We start from the raw sequence: 17,655 nt of genomic DNA, 5'->3' as shown, positions 1-17,655 counted from the left end.
AGTAAAGTGAATGTGAACCAGTCACATATGGACAGAGGAGGTGGATGATCTGTGGGCTCCACTAATGCTTATGAGAACGCAACAGATAACTTAATTAGGAATTAGCAACATCCAGTAGTTGAAATTATACTGTCTCCCCTGTGTATAGATGACAAGAGTAATTTAAATTACAATTATTTCACTTCAGGTATCTTATTTGTTATGAAATCCAATATTTCCCATTACAGTTACGTAAAATAAAACAAAATGGCCAGAAGAGGTCACTCTAAGTCAGTTTAAAAATTATGTGGCCAAAAGAAACATTTGTTTAACTGTAATTCTCTCTCAAAACACAAAACAAAAAAACCCACCCAATTATTTCTACACACACTGTATTAAGTAGATGAATAAAAAGAAAAACGTTGTGACAAATGTATCAAGTTCTTCTAAAAACCTTAGCAGGAAGCTTAAACTTGTCAGAAACGTGTTAGCTTTATTTTTCTCTTTTGTAAAATCAAAATTCAGTATGAAAAAAGTTGACACCACCAACAATATATGTAACAAAACAAAGTTCACAACAGAAAGAATTTTAAACAAATGTTCTGTTTTTCCTTTCGGCATGAAGCATGACATATTTCAATCAAATTAAAGATCTCTCTTATGCATCCATACACCCAAATTTAAAATTCATAGTCTGCAAAAATAAAATAGAAATTAAAGTATATCTAAGAAGTCAATGGGTGTGGGGGTGTTATAACGCTCCAGAACTTTCGCAAGTAGATAGTCTTGCATCATCATTAGCATATTACCATTACTAGATGCAACTCATACGGAAGCCATTCCAGGTTAGACCAAAAAAAAAAAAAATAATATTAAAGATCAGTAATATCATTTTAATTACACGTGTCCAAGAATCTTGAAGCAAGGATGAGTTAGTGACAAACCAGGAAAAAAAAAATGTAATTCAATTAATGAGCTCAAATGCAATACAAACCATTTTTGAAGGATACAAAGACTATTTAATTAGTTAACTTCATAAATAAAACTTATCTGCAGTCTCCTTTTTCCCTAGCAACGGTTTTCCTGGTACCATGAAGGAAACAAATGTGAGAGGATAGAAATAAAGTGTGAGGTTGGAACAAAGCTGTCAGATATTTTTATCACCTATTAATTACAAAATAATGAGCCTGTATAGGAGGATATGTCGAGATGTAGTTGAACAGTCCCCCTATTTATACATATTTTAAGACTATCTTTCAAAAACACCAAAAATGGATTGTGACAGTCTCATTAGTAAATGTTGGATGATGGATCTCTCTCCATACCACATAATTATGTTAAGCAGTCTAGTACTCTTTAAAAGCAGCAGTAGATTCCTACCAGGCTCCAATTCTATTAATTCTGCTAACATGGTTACCAGCGACCTCTATGTAAACACAGCTCACTGGTGCTCTGATGCAGTAAGGCCTGTGATAGCATACAAAGTTATATGGAATGCAGTTGCAGTGGTAACTTGTCTTTTCTCTGCACAAAGGTAACCCTAAATAGGAAACAATGGTTACACGTTGCTTCAAGTGGTCACATACTGGTATACTTATTCACCATAAGTTTGGCCCCTCTTTACAGTTGGGGTGGAACACAGAAGCCTACTCCACTATAAAGTATCCCAGGCGCATCTTCTTTTCAAGTTAATAACAAAAAAAAAAAAATCTATATATTTTACAGACAAAATAGGTGCAAACCCACAGAGCACCGAGGAGTTGCAGTAAACACTTTAAAACAGCAAAGAATAAAGATACTGAATAAGGGCAGAGTCTTAAAAAGGAAGTCTACCACTAAAGCCACTTATTACTTTAACTTCTAATCACTTCTGTCTTTTTACACACAGGTTTCTTGGTCGCTCCTTCTGTCTCCTCAGTTAGTTCATCGTCTGAAGACTCCAAATCAATGTGGAGATCTAAGTCTTCGTCTTTGTAGCTTCTGTCCTCTTCTTCACTAGCTGTAGCTTTGTCCTTTTGTGGTTCTTTGTGGATTCTAAAATGAAAAGGAAAGTTCCAAACATACAGAAGTCGACATGAGGCATCACAAATTCATAACTAGGATGTGGTGTATTTCTATTAATTGTACTAGAAAGTAAAAAAAAAAAAAAAAAGTTTGTGAGCACACATTTTTGTTTCAGGGTTAGGATGTATTTATTCTCGGTCAGTGTATACTAATGCTGCATATGTAATCCATATGTCCAACTACCATGCTCATAGAATTTCAGCCATAGCATCACTATTGTGATTTCATTTTGCTACCTACGAGAGTCAATGCATTTAACATTTAAAGAACAATGGATATATCCCCTGTGCTTTGTGTGGTTATGGAGACAACGACCGTAATATTTACTGTACAATTAGCTTATCCCAGTGCTGGACTACATGGGCTACATGGGCCTGGAGCTGGAAATTATGTGTTGTTAGGAGGAGAGGAGCTGTGACCAATACGGTGTGGGTATGTGGAAGTATACAGCCTCTACACTACAAGGGTATGCATTTACTATGTTGAAACCAGAATGTTGAATGTTTTTATATCGACATGAGAGTTAGGGTTAGGTTTAGGGCAGATTTTCCAAAACTCTGCCATTACAGTCCAGGGTTTAAGAATATCCATGCTTGAGTCCAGATGGTTAATTAGTACCTCAGTCCATTTGAATTAAGTCACATGTGCTTAAGAATGGATATCCTTAAAACCTGGATTGTAACTGCAGAGTTTGGAAACCTATGGTATAGGTGTTAAGATTAGATGTCAACATTGTGAACATGTCGACATTATGGCAATGCTGTTGTATGATGAACATGTTAAAATGTACTCTGTAAACGTACAGTATGTGTCAACATGTAGTCAACAGATTGTATGCTGACATTTTGACTGCTGACAAAACATATGTATCCCAATATCAGCCACAATGTCTCCCTAAGTATGTCGAAGTAGAAACATTGCATCATTTTGTGAGGAAAATAGAAATACAATTGTAATACTTTATGGGCAACCAGTGTAATCAGTTGGGCGGCTGGTCACCGTCATACTGTCAGAAGAAGGGGCCTATTTTTATATGGAGGCCTGGTGCTGTAGTCTCATCTGACCCAATGGTCCAATGGTAATCTGGCCCTGGCCTATCCCTTCAGCCAGGGGCTGCTAATGTACAGCAAAGAATTCAAGAGCACTAAAACTGTAACACAAGTCAGTACATTATTTCAAAGCTAGAATAGAATCATACATAAATGGCTTTGCTCGAAGCTCAATATTGCAAAAAGACCCACTTGAATAAACTGTGATTCCATTCCCCCTGCTATTGTCAGCCTCACTGTAATAATTAAACAACTTTTTATGCTCGACCGGCAGGGTTATCATTACTGTGCATTAAGCCTTCTGTTATTGTACAGCCATTGATATAGTAGACAGCAGTATTATATAGTCTACACAATATGTTTTGCTCACTTGGGTGCAACAGCTCAGTGAATAACTGAACATGACATAACTGCTGTATTAGTCTTTAAAAATACACATATCCTATTTATAAGCATGACTTGGTCTAGTTCTATTTCTTTATATATGCATATAAATTTATGGCAACCTGCACAATGTATCTACATATTCAACTTTTCCATGTTATGTTAAACTTATAAAAATAAGTTATTTTGCATATAATAAAGTTATTAATATGATATTGGGCAGATGGCCATGAATCCAATCCCTTTCTCATTTTTATCAAATAATGACAATAGGCCCTAATAATCTTTAATTGCCTAGTTCTGAATAGTTCTTGGGGAAAGCAGAACTAAATGGTTTCTGGAATTATCTCTGACACAAACTACACTGTAAGAAACGTAATAAAATAAAAGCAAATTACAGGCGGGATGCATGACGCATCACATTTTAAATGCGATGCAACCCACACTCATTGTAAGCATAACTGCGTTTAATAACACTGCATCCTTGAAAAAAAGAAACACAAAGGACATCTCTCCCGGTTAGATCTGTCCTTTGATATAGTAGACTTCTATTGGGCTGCGCCATCTAAAGATGGCAGTGTCCACCGCATCCAAGCCCTTGTATCTCATTCCAGAGATTGGTGCATATGCAGTGAGCGGCCAAACCACCGAAAACGTCATTTTGGGAGGTTTGACTGCAAAATCAGCATTGCTGCATCCCGCCCTGCCAGGAGCGTTTCTAGCAGGAGGGGACCCGTGTGCAGTCTCCGACACGGGCCCCCTCCTCTCATCCCGGTGGCCGGCAGCGCATTGAGCTGTGCGCGGCCAGCGCCGGAGTTATAGAGTGCACACCCTGCACCCATTATAGATACTCCCCTGTGCCCTGTATCATTCAATTTATAAGTTGCTGAATACTGAAAGTACAAGTACAAAGCGCAGTCACCTTTCAGCTTCAGCCTAAACGTGTAATATTTAGGGAGTGGACTAAAAGGGATTTCTTGATGGTGGACCACTTATACTGTTCATCTCATTGTCAATAGTGAATTACAAAGGCTACTGGCAAATTGTTATTTGCTGCTTCCTGTAACTGTTATGGAACTACAAGTCGCAGCATGCTATGCTTCTCTGAGGGGATAGTCGGAGAGTGTTGGATACAGGCTACACTAAATCTGAAAGCCATTCTTATAAAATATTGGACAGAGGTCAGTTTACTGTCGTGGTGCAGATCAGAATGTAACCAGACATCTACAAAGGAACAGAGGGAAACTATCAACACGAGCAATCAGCAGAGCCTATAGTGCAATATCTAGCCATCACTTACGGCATAACAATGTCTTCCTTATTTCCACACTTGGCACAAACTTCAAGCTGAGTGGCACACGGTTTACATATGATATGATAGGCATCCGTCACCGTCTTCTGGAGACATTTCACACTGAACAAACACAAAACATAATACGTATGGCAATGTATAAATCACAGTACAAGATTGGGGTCGATGGGGAGGTGAACATAAGTTGGCAGTAGTTAATTGACCTGCATTGCGCGTACACAACCGAGTACTCTGGGTCTGATTCTGAGATTCACGCAATGCCGATATTTACATAGATTGAGCAATTTTCAGCCATTACGCATGCGAAAAAGCCGTACTGCACATGCGCAGTGATTGGTTTGCGATTGCGCTTACACAGAGGATTTACTCGCAAAGCAGCGTTTTGGGGAGGTAACAGGAGGTTGGCTAAGGAAAACGCAGGTGTGTCTGAAAGTTTGCACACCGTTTTATGGGCGTACATAAGTTAGCCACTGCAATCTCCTACACAGCATGAGAGCTCTCAGCGCGTCAGGAGAGACGCAGTATTTGAGACCTGTGGCTGTCCGATCTGCGTCGATATTCCCGATGTTTACTCTGTTGCACGTCGTCGGCCAGATATGATAAGGCAGCAGTGGGCTTCCCTATACTCGGGTAAGCTTTGGAAGACATTAGCATATTTTCGCTATTGCGAACAGTGAGAGTTTGCAGTTGTGATTGCATTTGCATAAATCTCGGAATCAGGCCTTCAGTACACTAGGTTTTCATAGCTGTCACCATTATCAGTGCACACTTGCACCAGCCCTATACTAATGCAAAAGATGCTTCTGAAAACAGGCATGTCTTCACATATGTACAACTGTGCATAGCCACTGACACACACTATGAACTCAGTCAATGCAAGTGAGGATGCAACTGAAATGCACATCGCTCAAAGTTGCATATTTCTTGGCTCTAATGCATGTGCAGTGCACAAAATTCAACTGCATTTAACTCTGCATAAGCCTTGTTGCATGGGGCGTTTGCATCCATTTTGAAGATCAGCAAGGGCAGTAAAATGAGCAGTGCATCCAGACTAGAGCCAGTAGCATCCATATAAGGTTTTACTAGATAAATATATAGAACCCGTTGTTATTCTCCCAAGTTGCATAAAAGAAGTGGTGATGCTAAATTCATAGATGAGGCAACTGTAAAAATATGAGATTTAAAAATAATTCCTCAATATTAAAGCTTTAAAATTACATTGCTTTGATAGACAATCTCTCAGTGCCCGATGGTAGTTTAATTAAGTACGCAAATATCATATACTGTCTGAGTTAGATTCATATACAGGAGATGAAACTAAGGAGGGATATGATCACTGAGGCTTAATTCATCCTTTTACCCACAAGACAAAAGTTCCACTTATATTTTTATGAGCCAAGACTGGAATGAACTGTAAGTTGCAGAATGTGGTAAAGCAGCCAAACAATTAATAAATAAAGTTCTTCATAAATTAAATACAAGTTTGTAAAAAGTTAAAATAACAGTGATTGTCATAACTTGCAGAATAGCTGAAAGCCTTCTGAACAGAAAGGAACTACATTTTCTATTTGTCATGTGCACATTTGTATGTTTATTGGGTAATTATTTTCTAAATTGTAAAAGATCTGTTACTTGTGATCACAGATAACATACCTTACGGGGAAGGTAAAAATGTTTCCAAGAGGACCCCCGCTCTTAAGGAAGGGGTTCTGTAGATGCCTGGATTGGAAAGACTAAGGCCCTGATTAGAGCCGGACGCTCTGACAGGGCCATCCCTGCTCCTTTTTGGAGCGGCCTCCTGGCCGCTCGCATAGCTGTGGGTGACCACCCACAGCTATAGCGAGCGGCCAAAATGATGGTCGCGATGGTCAAGAGCATCGCGACCATCGGGCTTGCAACGAGACCCTGCGGTAGGGTCTCGCTGCCGCAAGCCCTGAAGTGCTTTTGGCTCTATCAGAGCCAAAAGCACTCCCACTGACATCACTAGTTCCCATGGGAACGCCTCCGTCTGGGCAGCCATGCCCCCGACACGCCCACCAAAGGGAGCGTGCTGTCAATCACCATCGACAGCACACCCCCTTTGGTGCGAGACCCATAATGACGGCTTGGCCGTCGTTATTCGGGTCTCGCACATGCGCACGACGGAGCCGCCTCCATCGTGCGCATGCGCACTTGGGCAACATCGACCCGCTTGCAAGCAGGTCTGAATCAGGCCCTAAGGGCCAAATTCAATTAGCCCCGTTAAGTTAATGGGGGTGAAAAAGGGTTATAGGCTACTGCTGGGTACACAATGGCAGATAAATTGGGCGATCAATTGATCGGCCAATACATCGTGTGCCCGTCGGGTATTGTGTACCAGCGATATGTCTGTGCTGCACAGCCAATGGCAGATATGACCTAAGTCCGGCGGTTCAAATCCCGACGCCGGAAGACCGGAAGTGAAGATCCCGATGGGGTAAGTAAATTAACTAACCCTAACCCTCCCCCCCGTAACCCTTCTTTAAGAGTGCCTAACCCTAACTTCCCCCGTAAGTGCCTAAACCAAACCCCCCTCCCCGCAGCCTAAACCTAACCCTCCCGGGGGGGTGCCTAACCCTAACCTCCCCCTGGAGGTGCCTAACCCTAACCCCCCTTCCCCTAGCCTAACCCTAAGAACCCCTTGGGAGCCCCTAACCTAACCCTCCCCCCTGCAGACTGTCCGCGCCCGCCGCACCTTCGTTCGGTATGAAGGGTGTTGGGCGTAGGGATAATGATAGGCGTCGTGATTTCGACGCCTATCATTAGACCCCTTTGCGGGATTTGACAGTCGGGAAGCCGGTGGTCGGCATTTCGACCGTCAGCTTCTCGACTACATACCAACTGTCCATCATGCTGTGTGTACAGGCAGTCAGCCAACTGCTCGTACTCTTGCAGCAAAGGCCACAGGGAGGGAGTCGCAGCGCAAACCCCTGGCCAGCGGGACCTGAGGCCAGATGATGGTTGTTCAGTGTGTATGAACAACCATCATCCGTAGATATATCTGAAGATCACTCGATCTGCAGATATATCCGAGCTTAAAGCTTTAACACCCGGGGCTATTAAATTAGAGTCCCTTTTTCACTCGAGCGGCTTGTTAACGCCTGTTAAATCAACATATTAACTGGTGTTAACACATAGAATCTGTGATAAGTTCAGTTCTATGCGTTAAGTGCCTCGCTTCACCCATTAACTGGCTAATGATCTGATCAGACCCAGAAAAAAAAAAAATCAGATAAGTGCAGCCTGCCGGCTGCCTTCTGGGCTAATTGAATAGACACGTGGGATCATTTAGCACGCGGTAAATTAGAAAGTCCCCCCATTGTTTAACTTTCTCTCCTTTTAATTTATCCCTAGGACTCTGTGAAATTGGAATAAAGCCACTGCTTTTTTACACCTGTGAGTGGAGGGGTTGCCGGCTCTACACACTGACAGGTCTCGGAAAGAGTCCTGATAATGTACAGAGCCCTACAGAGAATCAAAGGAATGTAAGGATTTAGAAAGAGATATGGAAATTAGAATAACTCGGAAAGAGAAAGAAATTATTAATAGAAAACAGAGAAAATATTTAAGGGATAAGAAGGAGGAATCCAGAATAGATGAAATAGATAATTTGGACACTTCGTACAATTCAGATACTAACCTTCAAACCACTTGTCCTATCCATACACCTAGGTTCAATATCACTCCATACCATTACAATAAACTTAAATATAGAAATGAAAGGAAACCCTATCACAGATCAAAAGAGAGAATTGCTAGACCATATGGAAAAAATTATGATAGGGAAGAAAAATGGGGACTATATGACCAGAGAAGAAAATACAATTATAAGGAGCACTCACGTAAGGATTATAACGAGCAATCAAATTGGAATAGAGGAAGGAGGGAAGATCGAATAAGGTCTGCACAATACACTCCTTATCAGATACGCACCTCCAATAGATTTGAAGCACTTGATGGGGAGGATTTTTTAGAGAGAAACAGAAGGGGAAGGAGCCCAGTAAAATAAAGAAAAGAACACACAGGGGAGAAAGAGGGAAAGGAAATAAAAACAATAAAATTAGAACTATGGCCCTCATTCAGAGCCGGACGCAATTAGCGCTCGCTCGTCCTGAAAATAGGGGTGGCTATTCAAATGAACCGTTCGCTGTTTGCGGTCTGTTCACGCCTCTAGGTCTGAACGAGCGAACAAAACTTGCGGTCGTTTTTTGGGAAACTACGCCCCCTGGCCGCTCGCATCCTACGTCATGTCCACTATTTATTAGATTAATCGAGTACATCGAACAGGGTATGAACTGCTCGCTATTCTTGTGGTCGGTTTTTGCTACCACAATTTTGCAAGCAGTTCTGGCTATAAAATAACCCAGTAACGTGGTTAATGACGCTGCTGTATTAATTATGCACACCCATAAAACGCCCGTTTTGACCTTTAAGCACGCCTGCGTTCTAATTTCCACTCCCCGTTTTCAAGCACCTTCCCCTATTACCACCCACATACGCCTCATTCTGTCACTCAAATTATCAGGCATTCGCTATTTTGCGAGCACATGAATTTCGACCGCACTGACTGGTTCGCGCATGCGTATAACGATCCGTACGCATGCGCAGTTGGCCAAACATCGCTCGGAGCGAACGAGCTGCCGCTTACGAGTGGCTCTGAATCAGGCCCTATGTCACCACCAAAAAGAACTGGTCGCATCAAAACAATGGGTTTCCACAGGTGTGGTGCATGCTTAGTGTGTACCACATATACTAATCAGACCACTAAAATGGAGACTTTTGAATCTAGCTCAAATAAAAAATCTTTAAAAATTCAGGGTTTTATGAAGTGCAATAGCATTAACTGTATTTATGTTATTGAATGCACATGTGGCCTACAATATATAGGCAAAACATCAAGAAAATTACGTGAAAGATGGGCTGAACACCTGCGTAATATTAGGAGGAGTGTGACCAATCATGCCCTCTCCAAACACTTTCAGGAGGTACACCAGAGTTCTGTGAAGGGCATTAGACATATTATAGGTGTAAAAAAGGTAGAGGGCAATTGGCGCACTAAGGGCACAGACATCTTTTTAGCCAAAGCAGAGATGAGATTAATATACGAGGCCAAAACATTGGAACCTTATGGTCTGAACGCAGATTTTGAACTGAAATGGTTCCTATGAGATTTCTTTATTATATTCTATTTTATCCTTTTATCACTTTATCTCTCTGTTTTAATGGATTTAAGACCTTTTACTCTACCCATTTTATTCATTATGTTTTATGGAATATTTCTCTTATGGTATATCTTATCTATGACTTTATACTTCATTTTAATGGGATCTTCTTTTAATGTGTACATGTATATCTGTATTTTGTTTTTTATGCCCTCATGCTATATTTTGTACAACAGAGGACCCGCTGAGTATTTAGTATTAGTATAAGTGCATTGAGATTTTATATTGGATACCTTAGACCTACATCTAGGATCCGATCATCAATCATTATATATGGAACTTTAATTATACAAAGAACGAATGACACACATGCACAGTAGAAGCATCAGCATCCTGGACTGTATTGATTTAATAGGAAAGTCGGTACCTTATATATGTACATAGATATTAGAAGGGACCAGGTAATGTGGTCTAATAGGTTAAGCACATAGTTTCCATGGAAACTGGAAGCTAAATGATGCGCCCCATAGGGTGTAATGTACCACAAGGAAGCGCCTGCAACATTAGCGCTATTGGGCTGTCATATACGCCATGTGTACACGCCCACCCATGTGATGCGTTCCAGATGGGTGGAACGCATCATGAAACTACAAGTCCTGGATGCTAACAGGAAGTCGGGTGATGCGCTCCACGAGGTGGAACGCACCACGAGGAAGTGCTACTGACATACAGGATTGAACGGAGCTGTCCAATCCTGCAGGGAATACGAAGTAAGTGGCATTATTTTAAAGAGGGAATTAGTGTAAATTGCAACATCTATTGCTTCATAGCCACACCCATGCTTTGGAGGTTGGGCATATTGGTACCCTATATAAGTTCTGGTTATTTTACTCATCACACACCTTGATAAAGACCTGATTGAGGGGTTGAAACGCGTTGGTGTTTACTCTGATGGTGACTGCTGACTGAGGAGTACCTATATTGGGAAAGGTAGTGCTCTATAGGGGGAGCGAAATACCCCTATATGTTTAACACTGTACCTTTCTTAAAAGGTCTATAACGGTACGCGGCCATCTGTTTTATCTATACTATTTCAATAAATGTTTATGGTTTTATGCTATGTTGGCATCCCTTTTTTTGTATCTTCTATATATTGGGACTGAGAACCTATATGAAGGGAAGGAGAGCCATAGCAGGCAACCACTACAGTAAGAAGCGAAATAACCAGACACATTGGAAGAATACAAGCATTTGGGAGTACCACTTTCTATAAAGACTGAGTATTTTTAGAACTTTCATATATTTATCCTTGCTAAAAAAGAGGACTTTTTATTTATTGAGACGGACTATATACTGTTTGTAATCTACTATTGGCCACATAACACTGGCATAATCCCTGACACTTGGAGCGCTTGAGACTCTGTTTGCATTTTGTCATTTGTTAGTAATTCGTGAAAATTACCATTCTGTCTTGAGCTGCCCAGGGTGGCGTGGATCGCATTTGTTTTTCATCTATTTTAAATGTACAGAGCTGGTTGGGGGGAGAAGTGAGGCTGTGGTTGCTTTTAGCAGGCAGCTGCCAGTGAGAGCTGTGAGGGGCTGAGCGTTATATAAGTTTTCATAATATTTATCGTACCCAAAAAATACAAATCTATATAGATATTTCTAGGCACTAAAGCTGTGCCATCTCTTACATACTTGGTATCCCAACACCCCAGATGATTAGATAAATATATTGAAGGGACAAAAAGAAATATGCAAAAGTAATATCTCCACTATTTCTACCTACAATCATTAGCCGGCCACTGTACTGAACGCACGATGGACACATGTTGAAGTTAGCATTTGCCAACTAATAAGTGGATTACATTTCATATACTTTAGGTCCTGGGATTTTACTAGTAGGCATTATTTCTGAACTCTTTGTGTGAAATGGCTATGTGTATAAATAAATAAATAAAATGTGGCACCTGTAAAGAAAAAGGCTATACACTAAAATGTTTATAGCTCCAGCTCCACGTGCGCAAACGCGTTGGAGGCAGCAGGTGGACATCCCCTACATTGGACATTCCGACCATATGGCCGTTCACAATACCCAGCGTTGCCGACTGACTCGCGGCCAATCCGGGCCTGGATGCCACCGGCACACGTGGAGTGGGAGCCAAGGCCAGGCTCCTTTGTGACAGCTCCCACCGCAACCCCGACTTGTATCCGGAGGAGAAGATACCGGCAAAACAAGAAAGGGAAAGGTAGTTGCTCAGGAACATTACGGGCAAGGTGACCTTGCAGCGGGACCCACCAAATTATCCATAAAGGAGCTATAAACATTTTATTGTATAACCTTTTTCTTTACAGGTGCCACATTTTATTTATTTATACACATAGCCATTTCATACAAAGAACTCCCATTTCTTATTCTGTTAGCACATTCCCTGTTCTATTCGGATGCTATACATAACAAAGCGTGGTATTACATTATAACTATTTCTGAACTGCTCTGGTGAAAGTACAAGTCAAGCGCTCAAAAATGTGGTTCTTCCAGATCGGTAAAAAAAAAATAAGAAAACAAAGTTGAATTTTAACAAAGAGAAATCCCAGCTAACACGGCTGCTGGAAGACTTACTAAGTAATGACCTGATGACATTCTTAGACACTGTTAGTATAATGACTCACTGTGATGTCACAAGATGAAAACAGATTTGAGTTGAAGAGGAGCCCACACCCTTTATGCAGCACAGTCTGAGTGTATTTCAAAGATCACAGTAATACCTGACTAACAGAAGCCTCCTAGCCTTCAGGTATATTGCTTCTCTAAGGTGTGGAAGATATTTAGAATATAAAAATTCAGAAAATATACCTTATGCTGGCCATACACGCTACAATTATCGGGGCGATCCGCCTAATATCGGCGGATCGCCCCGATAATTGTAGCGTGTGGGGGGGCGACCGAGGGTTAAATATTGCTCGGTCGGGCATGCCGGATTGTCCAGCATGCCCGTCCGATGCGATATTTACTGTTAAACTGTCAGCCGCATCGGCCAGTGTATGCCCAACCGCGGTCGACAGACAGACATTCCCTGTGTTCCTTCCTACGGAAGGAACACAGGGAAATGTCTCCTCCCCCGGGGGCGGAGCGCGGATGTCGGGCTAATACACTGTGAGAAATCTTACAGTGTATGCCAGCGACATCTGCGGCTGGCAGGCTGCCAGATAAAATGTCTGTCGGTCTGACAGGCATTTTATCTGGCCGTGTATGCCCAGCATTATATGCATTTAAGATTGTTGCACAGAAAAAGGCTATTTGAATAATAACAAACATATTTGCAGCCAGCATTTGGCCTGTCTTAGGGTTCTATTTAAAAACTGTGAAAAGCCCTTTAACACAGTTTTGGTGCTTTCATGTAGCGAGGCAACAGAGCAAGATGTAGTATGTGTACACAGTCTCCAGGTTACCTTTGCTTCCCCATATCAAAACATTGGCAATAAGCAATTCAAAATACACCAGTAGGTATTTACCTAGGTTGCCTATGCCCAGCTCTGCAGAATGGCATTATTAAAAGACATACTATCACATTCATTTTTTATTGTCTTACGCAGCTGAAATCCCTCTTTAACAACTTTTCTCGGGATTAGTCCACATAAATCTCTACAAATCTTCGTCCCTATACTATGCACTCACTTGATCCTTTTCACTACCTATGGAAAATTCTCTTTAACTCAACCCCCTAGTAAATTTCATCTACTAAACTGGTAATGGACAGCCCTAAATCAAGCCTCTGATGAAAATGAAAGAAGATATTGGTACTCACAGCAAAACACTAACATAAAACTGTTCACCTCTCACCCCCTGCTGCAATAGGAGTTACAACCAAGCAGGATCCGATGGCTCTACGAAAAAGTGGACTACATGAACATGTATTACTAGAGTATGCATAGAGATGGTACAGTCTTGTTTTACAGCAAATCAAGCCTTAGTCGGGATCCTGCTTTGATCTTCGTCCATCAGGAATACAGGCTGCAACTGTACTGTAGTTACTGTGTAAATAGTCGTTACAATAAAATACAAAAGTAATAGCAATGCAATATTGGGAAGCGATGTAAAATAAGTTGGTAGGGTTCAATAGTTTTTGCAGAGACCCCTGCCAATGTTCTGGGATTCCGAAGGAGAAAGAATGGATAGGATCTCTCACAAATATGAGACAAACAAATTTCTGGGATCATACAAGTGATACAGCCCTGCACTACACTGTTAAATAAAGAATGGGAACACACCTTTTGGTCCTGCAAACTGCTCTCCTAACCGTCCAATTAACCTCTCAGATCCATCATGTTTAAGAGAACACAATGCTAAGAAGGGAACCAGAGACCAATGGTATGGAAGCAGAAGAGGTGGAGCTTACTGGTACACATTTCTGCAATTTATCAAAGTTTAATATATTATTCTTTAGTTATTACCTAAATACCAAAGGTCATTGCTGAACACATTGAATATACCAAGCATAAATAAATAATAAAACTTCAAAACATATTTCTTTCAATACAGCATGTATAGCGGCTGTCAACATAAACAAAACATGTCATGTCCAGACTTAAGGTGCCTACACACTTTGCGACCTGCACACGATCCCACGATGTGTATGATTTCCCTTGAAACTCCTTCCCGGCAGCACTGCACACGATTTGGTGTTTAAAGTGTCCAATTTACAAAGGATCTATCGTGCATCCAGACTTTTTCCAGTGCATTGTGTCCCAGATTGGCAGATCTGCCCTACAGCACGGCAGATCGGACGATGCGATGTGTGACTAGCGGGGACGCGCATCGCATCGTGATCATGAGTGGGGACTCACGATTTGGGCATATTTTACACGATCTGTCGTTCCAATGCGTCGGAATCGGCCAGATCGGGTAAAATATTGCCAAGTGTTTAGGCACCTTTAGTAATGTATCAGCAGCAGATGAAATGCTATACTCGGATTGATCATCCTAAGAAACTGATCATTTGATACATGTAACGTCATTAACATGCAAAGAGAAGATCAGAATGACCTTTGCGGGGACAGTATGGATTATTCTAAGATTTACGTAATAATCTTTGTGGAACATTATGAATAAAAGCCCTGATCCAACATACCTACTTGTGACTATTTAAGGGACATGAAATACCAAACACAAACAATAACAAACATACTCAAGGAAGCTGAAGGTGAAAAAATAGATCACAATCCACTTCCAGATTACATAGCAGTGTTCGCTGCTTCACCACTTTAAGATTTTAAATATAGGAGTTATAGACTAAGGGGTAAATTTATCAAAGATCGATTTGATGGTCGATTTGAAGTATGATTTAGCTCACCTCAAACAGACTCAAATCGAAATGTGACAACCCCGTTTTTTTTACAAGATTTACTAATGTTCGATTTGTTTTGCGATTTGCAAAACAAATTCGATTTGATTAGGTTTTGAACAGTGATTTGCAGTTCGATTTGACATGTTCATGTACAAATCGAACGGCAAATCCCACTTCAAACCGAGCTGCAAATCCCCAACTGCATTGAACTGCTTCATGCTTTCACTTTCAGCATGATCAGTTCGCTCTCACACAGATACATGCAGACATCAGTGAGATGCCTGCATGTATCTGACTGCAAAAAGTAAACAAATAGTTAAATGTTAAAAAATAATGATGTGAGGTACCCCTCCAAAACATAACCAGCCCCGGACTTTTCAAACCCAGTCCTGGTTGACTAAGTAGAGGGAAAAAATTGCGTAGGGTCTCCCTGTACTTAGTTCAACCAGCACTGGGCTATGGGAACCAGTCCTGGTTCTGGAATTACAGGGAAAATTTTGCATAGGGTCTCCCTGTAATTCACAGAACCAGCCCTGGACCTTTTCTAACGGGGGTCTGATGCCACAGCCAGGGGAGCCCTATCATCGGGGCCCCCAGCCGCAGCATCAGCCCTGACTGCTAGTCAGCCCAGGCCAGGGATCCCTGGAGAGTTGGAGACCCCTCCAATAAAGGGGTCTCCCTCTCCAGGGCACCTCTAGCCTGGGCTGACAGCCTGGGGCTATCCCCACCACCCCTGGGTGGTGGGTGGTGGGTTGATTGTGTCAATGTAGTGTAAAAATAGAAGAAAAAAAACATTGGCCCTCATTCAGAGCCGTACGCTCTGAGCAGAGCGCACGCTCTGAATGAGGGCCGCCCTCCATAATTATGGAGCGTCCTCCTGGACGCTCGTATAGCTGTGGGTCACCACCCACAGCCTGTACGAGCGTGCAGTTTGATGGCCGAGATGGTCTTGACCATCGCGACCATCGCCACTGCGAGCCGGAGCCTGCGGTTGAGTTTTTCAACCGCAAGGCCCGGAGTGATTTTGGCTCTATCAGAGCCAAAATCACTCCCACTGACATCACTAGTGATGTCAGTGGGCCGGCTTCTGACGGTAAGCGTTCCCTTGGGAACGCCCCCGTCAGGGAGGCACGCCCCCGGCATGCCCACCAAAGGGGGCGTGCTGTCAATCAACATCGACAGCACGCCCCCTTTGATCAGACACAACGAGCGAAGGACAGTCCTTCGCTCGTCGCGTCTGGCGCATGCGCACAACATCGACCCACTTGCGAGCGGACAGCCGCTTGCGAGTGGGTCTGAATCAGGCCCATTGTCTTTACTAGAACTGCAGGTCCCAGCAAGCATCCCACGGATGCTGGTACTTGGAGAACCACAAGTACCAGCATGCGGGGCATTAAGGGCCCACTGGGACCTGTAGTTTACCTTTAAAGAACTGCTGAAATAAACACACACACCTTACACAGTATAAGTTTAATAAATACATACATACACACTCACACATACTCACCTATATTACCTAGATTGGTCCCCTTGTCCAGTAGGCATCCATTGGTCTTCTTAAAATAACAACACGAAAAACCAGACCCTCGCACTAAGCAATAACCATCCTAACCAGGATGGTTATTACTTCTCGAATGAAGTACTCAGACGCGGCTTCCTCCTTTGAAGGTCCGTGTCTGAGCATTCATTTTGCTTAAAGAGGTCAATCCCCGCCTCTCTCAGCCAATTAATGGCTCCCTCCATTCCAGAACCAGGACTGGTTCCCATAGCCCAGTGCTGGTTGAACTAAGTACAGGGAGACCCTACGCAATTTTTTCCATGTACTTAGTCAACCAGGACTGGGTTTGAACAGTCCGGGGCTGGTTGTGTTTTGGGGGTGTTCCTCACGTCATTTTTTTTTAACATTTAACTCTTTATTTGCTTTTTACAGTCAGATACATGCAGGCATCTCACTGATGTATGCATGTATCTGTGTCAATCCGACCTGCTCATGCTCAAATCGAAAGCATGAAGCAGGTCTATTCATTTGGTGATTTGAAGTTCGTTTTGGTCCGATTTTGAGGTCGATTTCAAAACGAATGATAGTAAATAAGGGTTTTGTGTGTTGTGCTACGTAAAAGTACCAATGTTTTCCCGATGTTCAATTTGAAATTCGATTTTACATTAGTAAATACCCAAATGCAAAATCGAAAACAAACAGAGGATTAAATGAGAAATTAGCCCTAAATGTATTTTTGTAGTAAATGTACACTAAACAGTCTGCTACTTTAAATTTACTATCTGATTTCTCCGTCTATAGTACCCCTTATTGATGTATATCTAGGGCATCTACAGGTGCA

General features: G+C 42.0%; 1 protein-coding gene across 2 annotated transcripts in view; it reads right to left on the bottom strand.

The window, feature by feature from the left end:
- Positions 1–471: 471 nt before the first annotated feature.
- Positions 472–17,655, bottom strand: part of CUNH9orf85 (chromosome unknown C9orf85 homolog) — a 63,329-nt gene continuing 46,145 nt past the window's right edge. For both annotated transcript variants that reach the window (XM_088464055.1, XM_088464056.1), the window contains exons 3-4: positions 4,777–4,890; positions 472–2,013 (exon numbers count right to left, since the gene is read on the bottom strand). In XM_088464055.1, the coding sequence (XP_088320181.1) occupies positions 1,833–2,013; positions 4,777–4,890 (295 nt within the window). In that variant the 3' untranslated portion in view covers positions 472–1,832. The remainder of the gene's footprint in view (positions 2,014–4,776; positions 4,891–17,655) is intronic.

Source organism: Taudactylus pleione, unplaced genomic scaffold (assembly GCF_031769625.1).
Source record: "Taudactylus pleione unplaced genomic scaffold, aTauple2 ptg001573l, whole genome shotgun sequence".
NCBI lineage: Eukaryota > Metazoa > Chordata > Amphibia > Anura > Myobatrachidae > Taudactylus > Taudactylus pleione.
The sequence above is the reverse complement of the archived record's forward strand: the minus strand, read 5'-3'. Positions and strand labels throughout refer to the sequence as shown.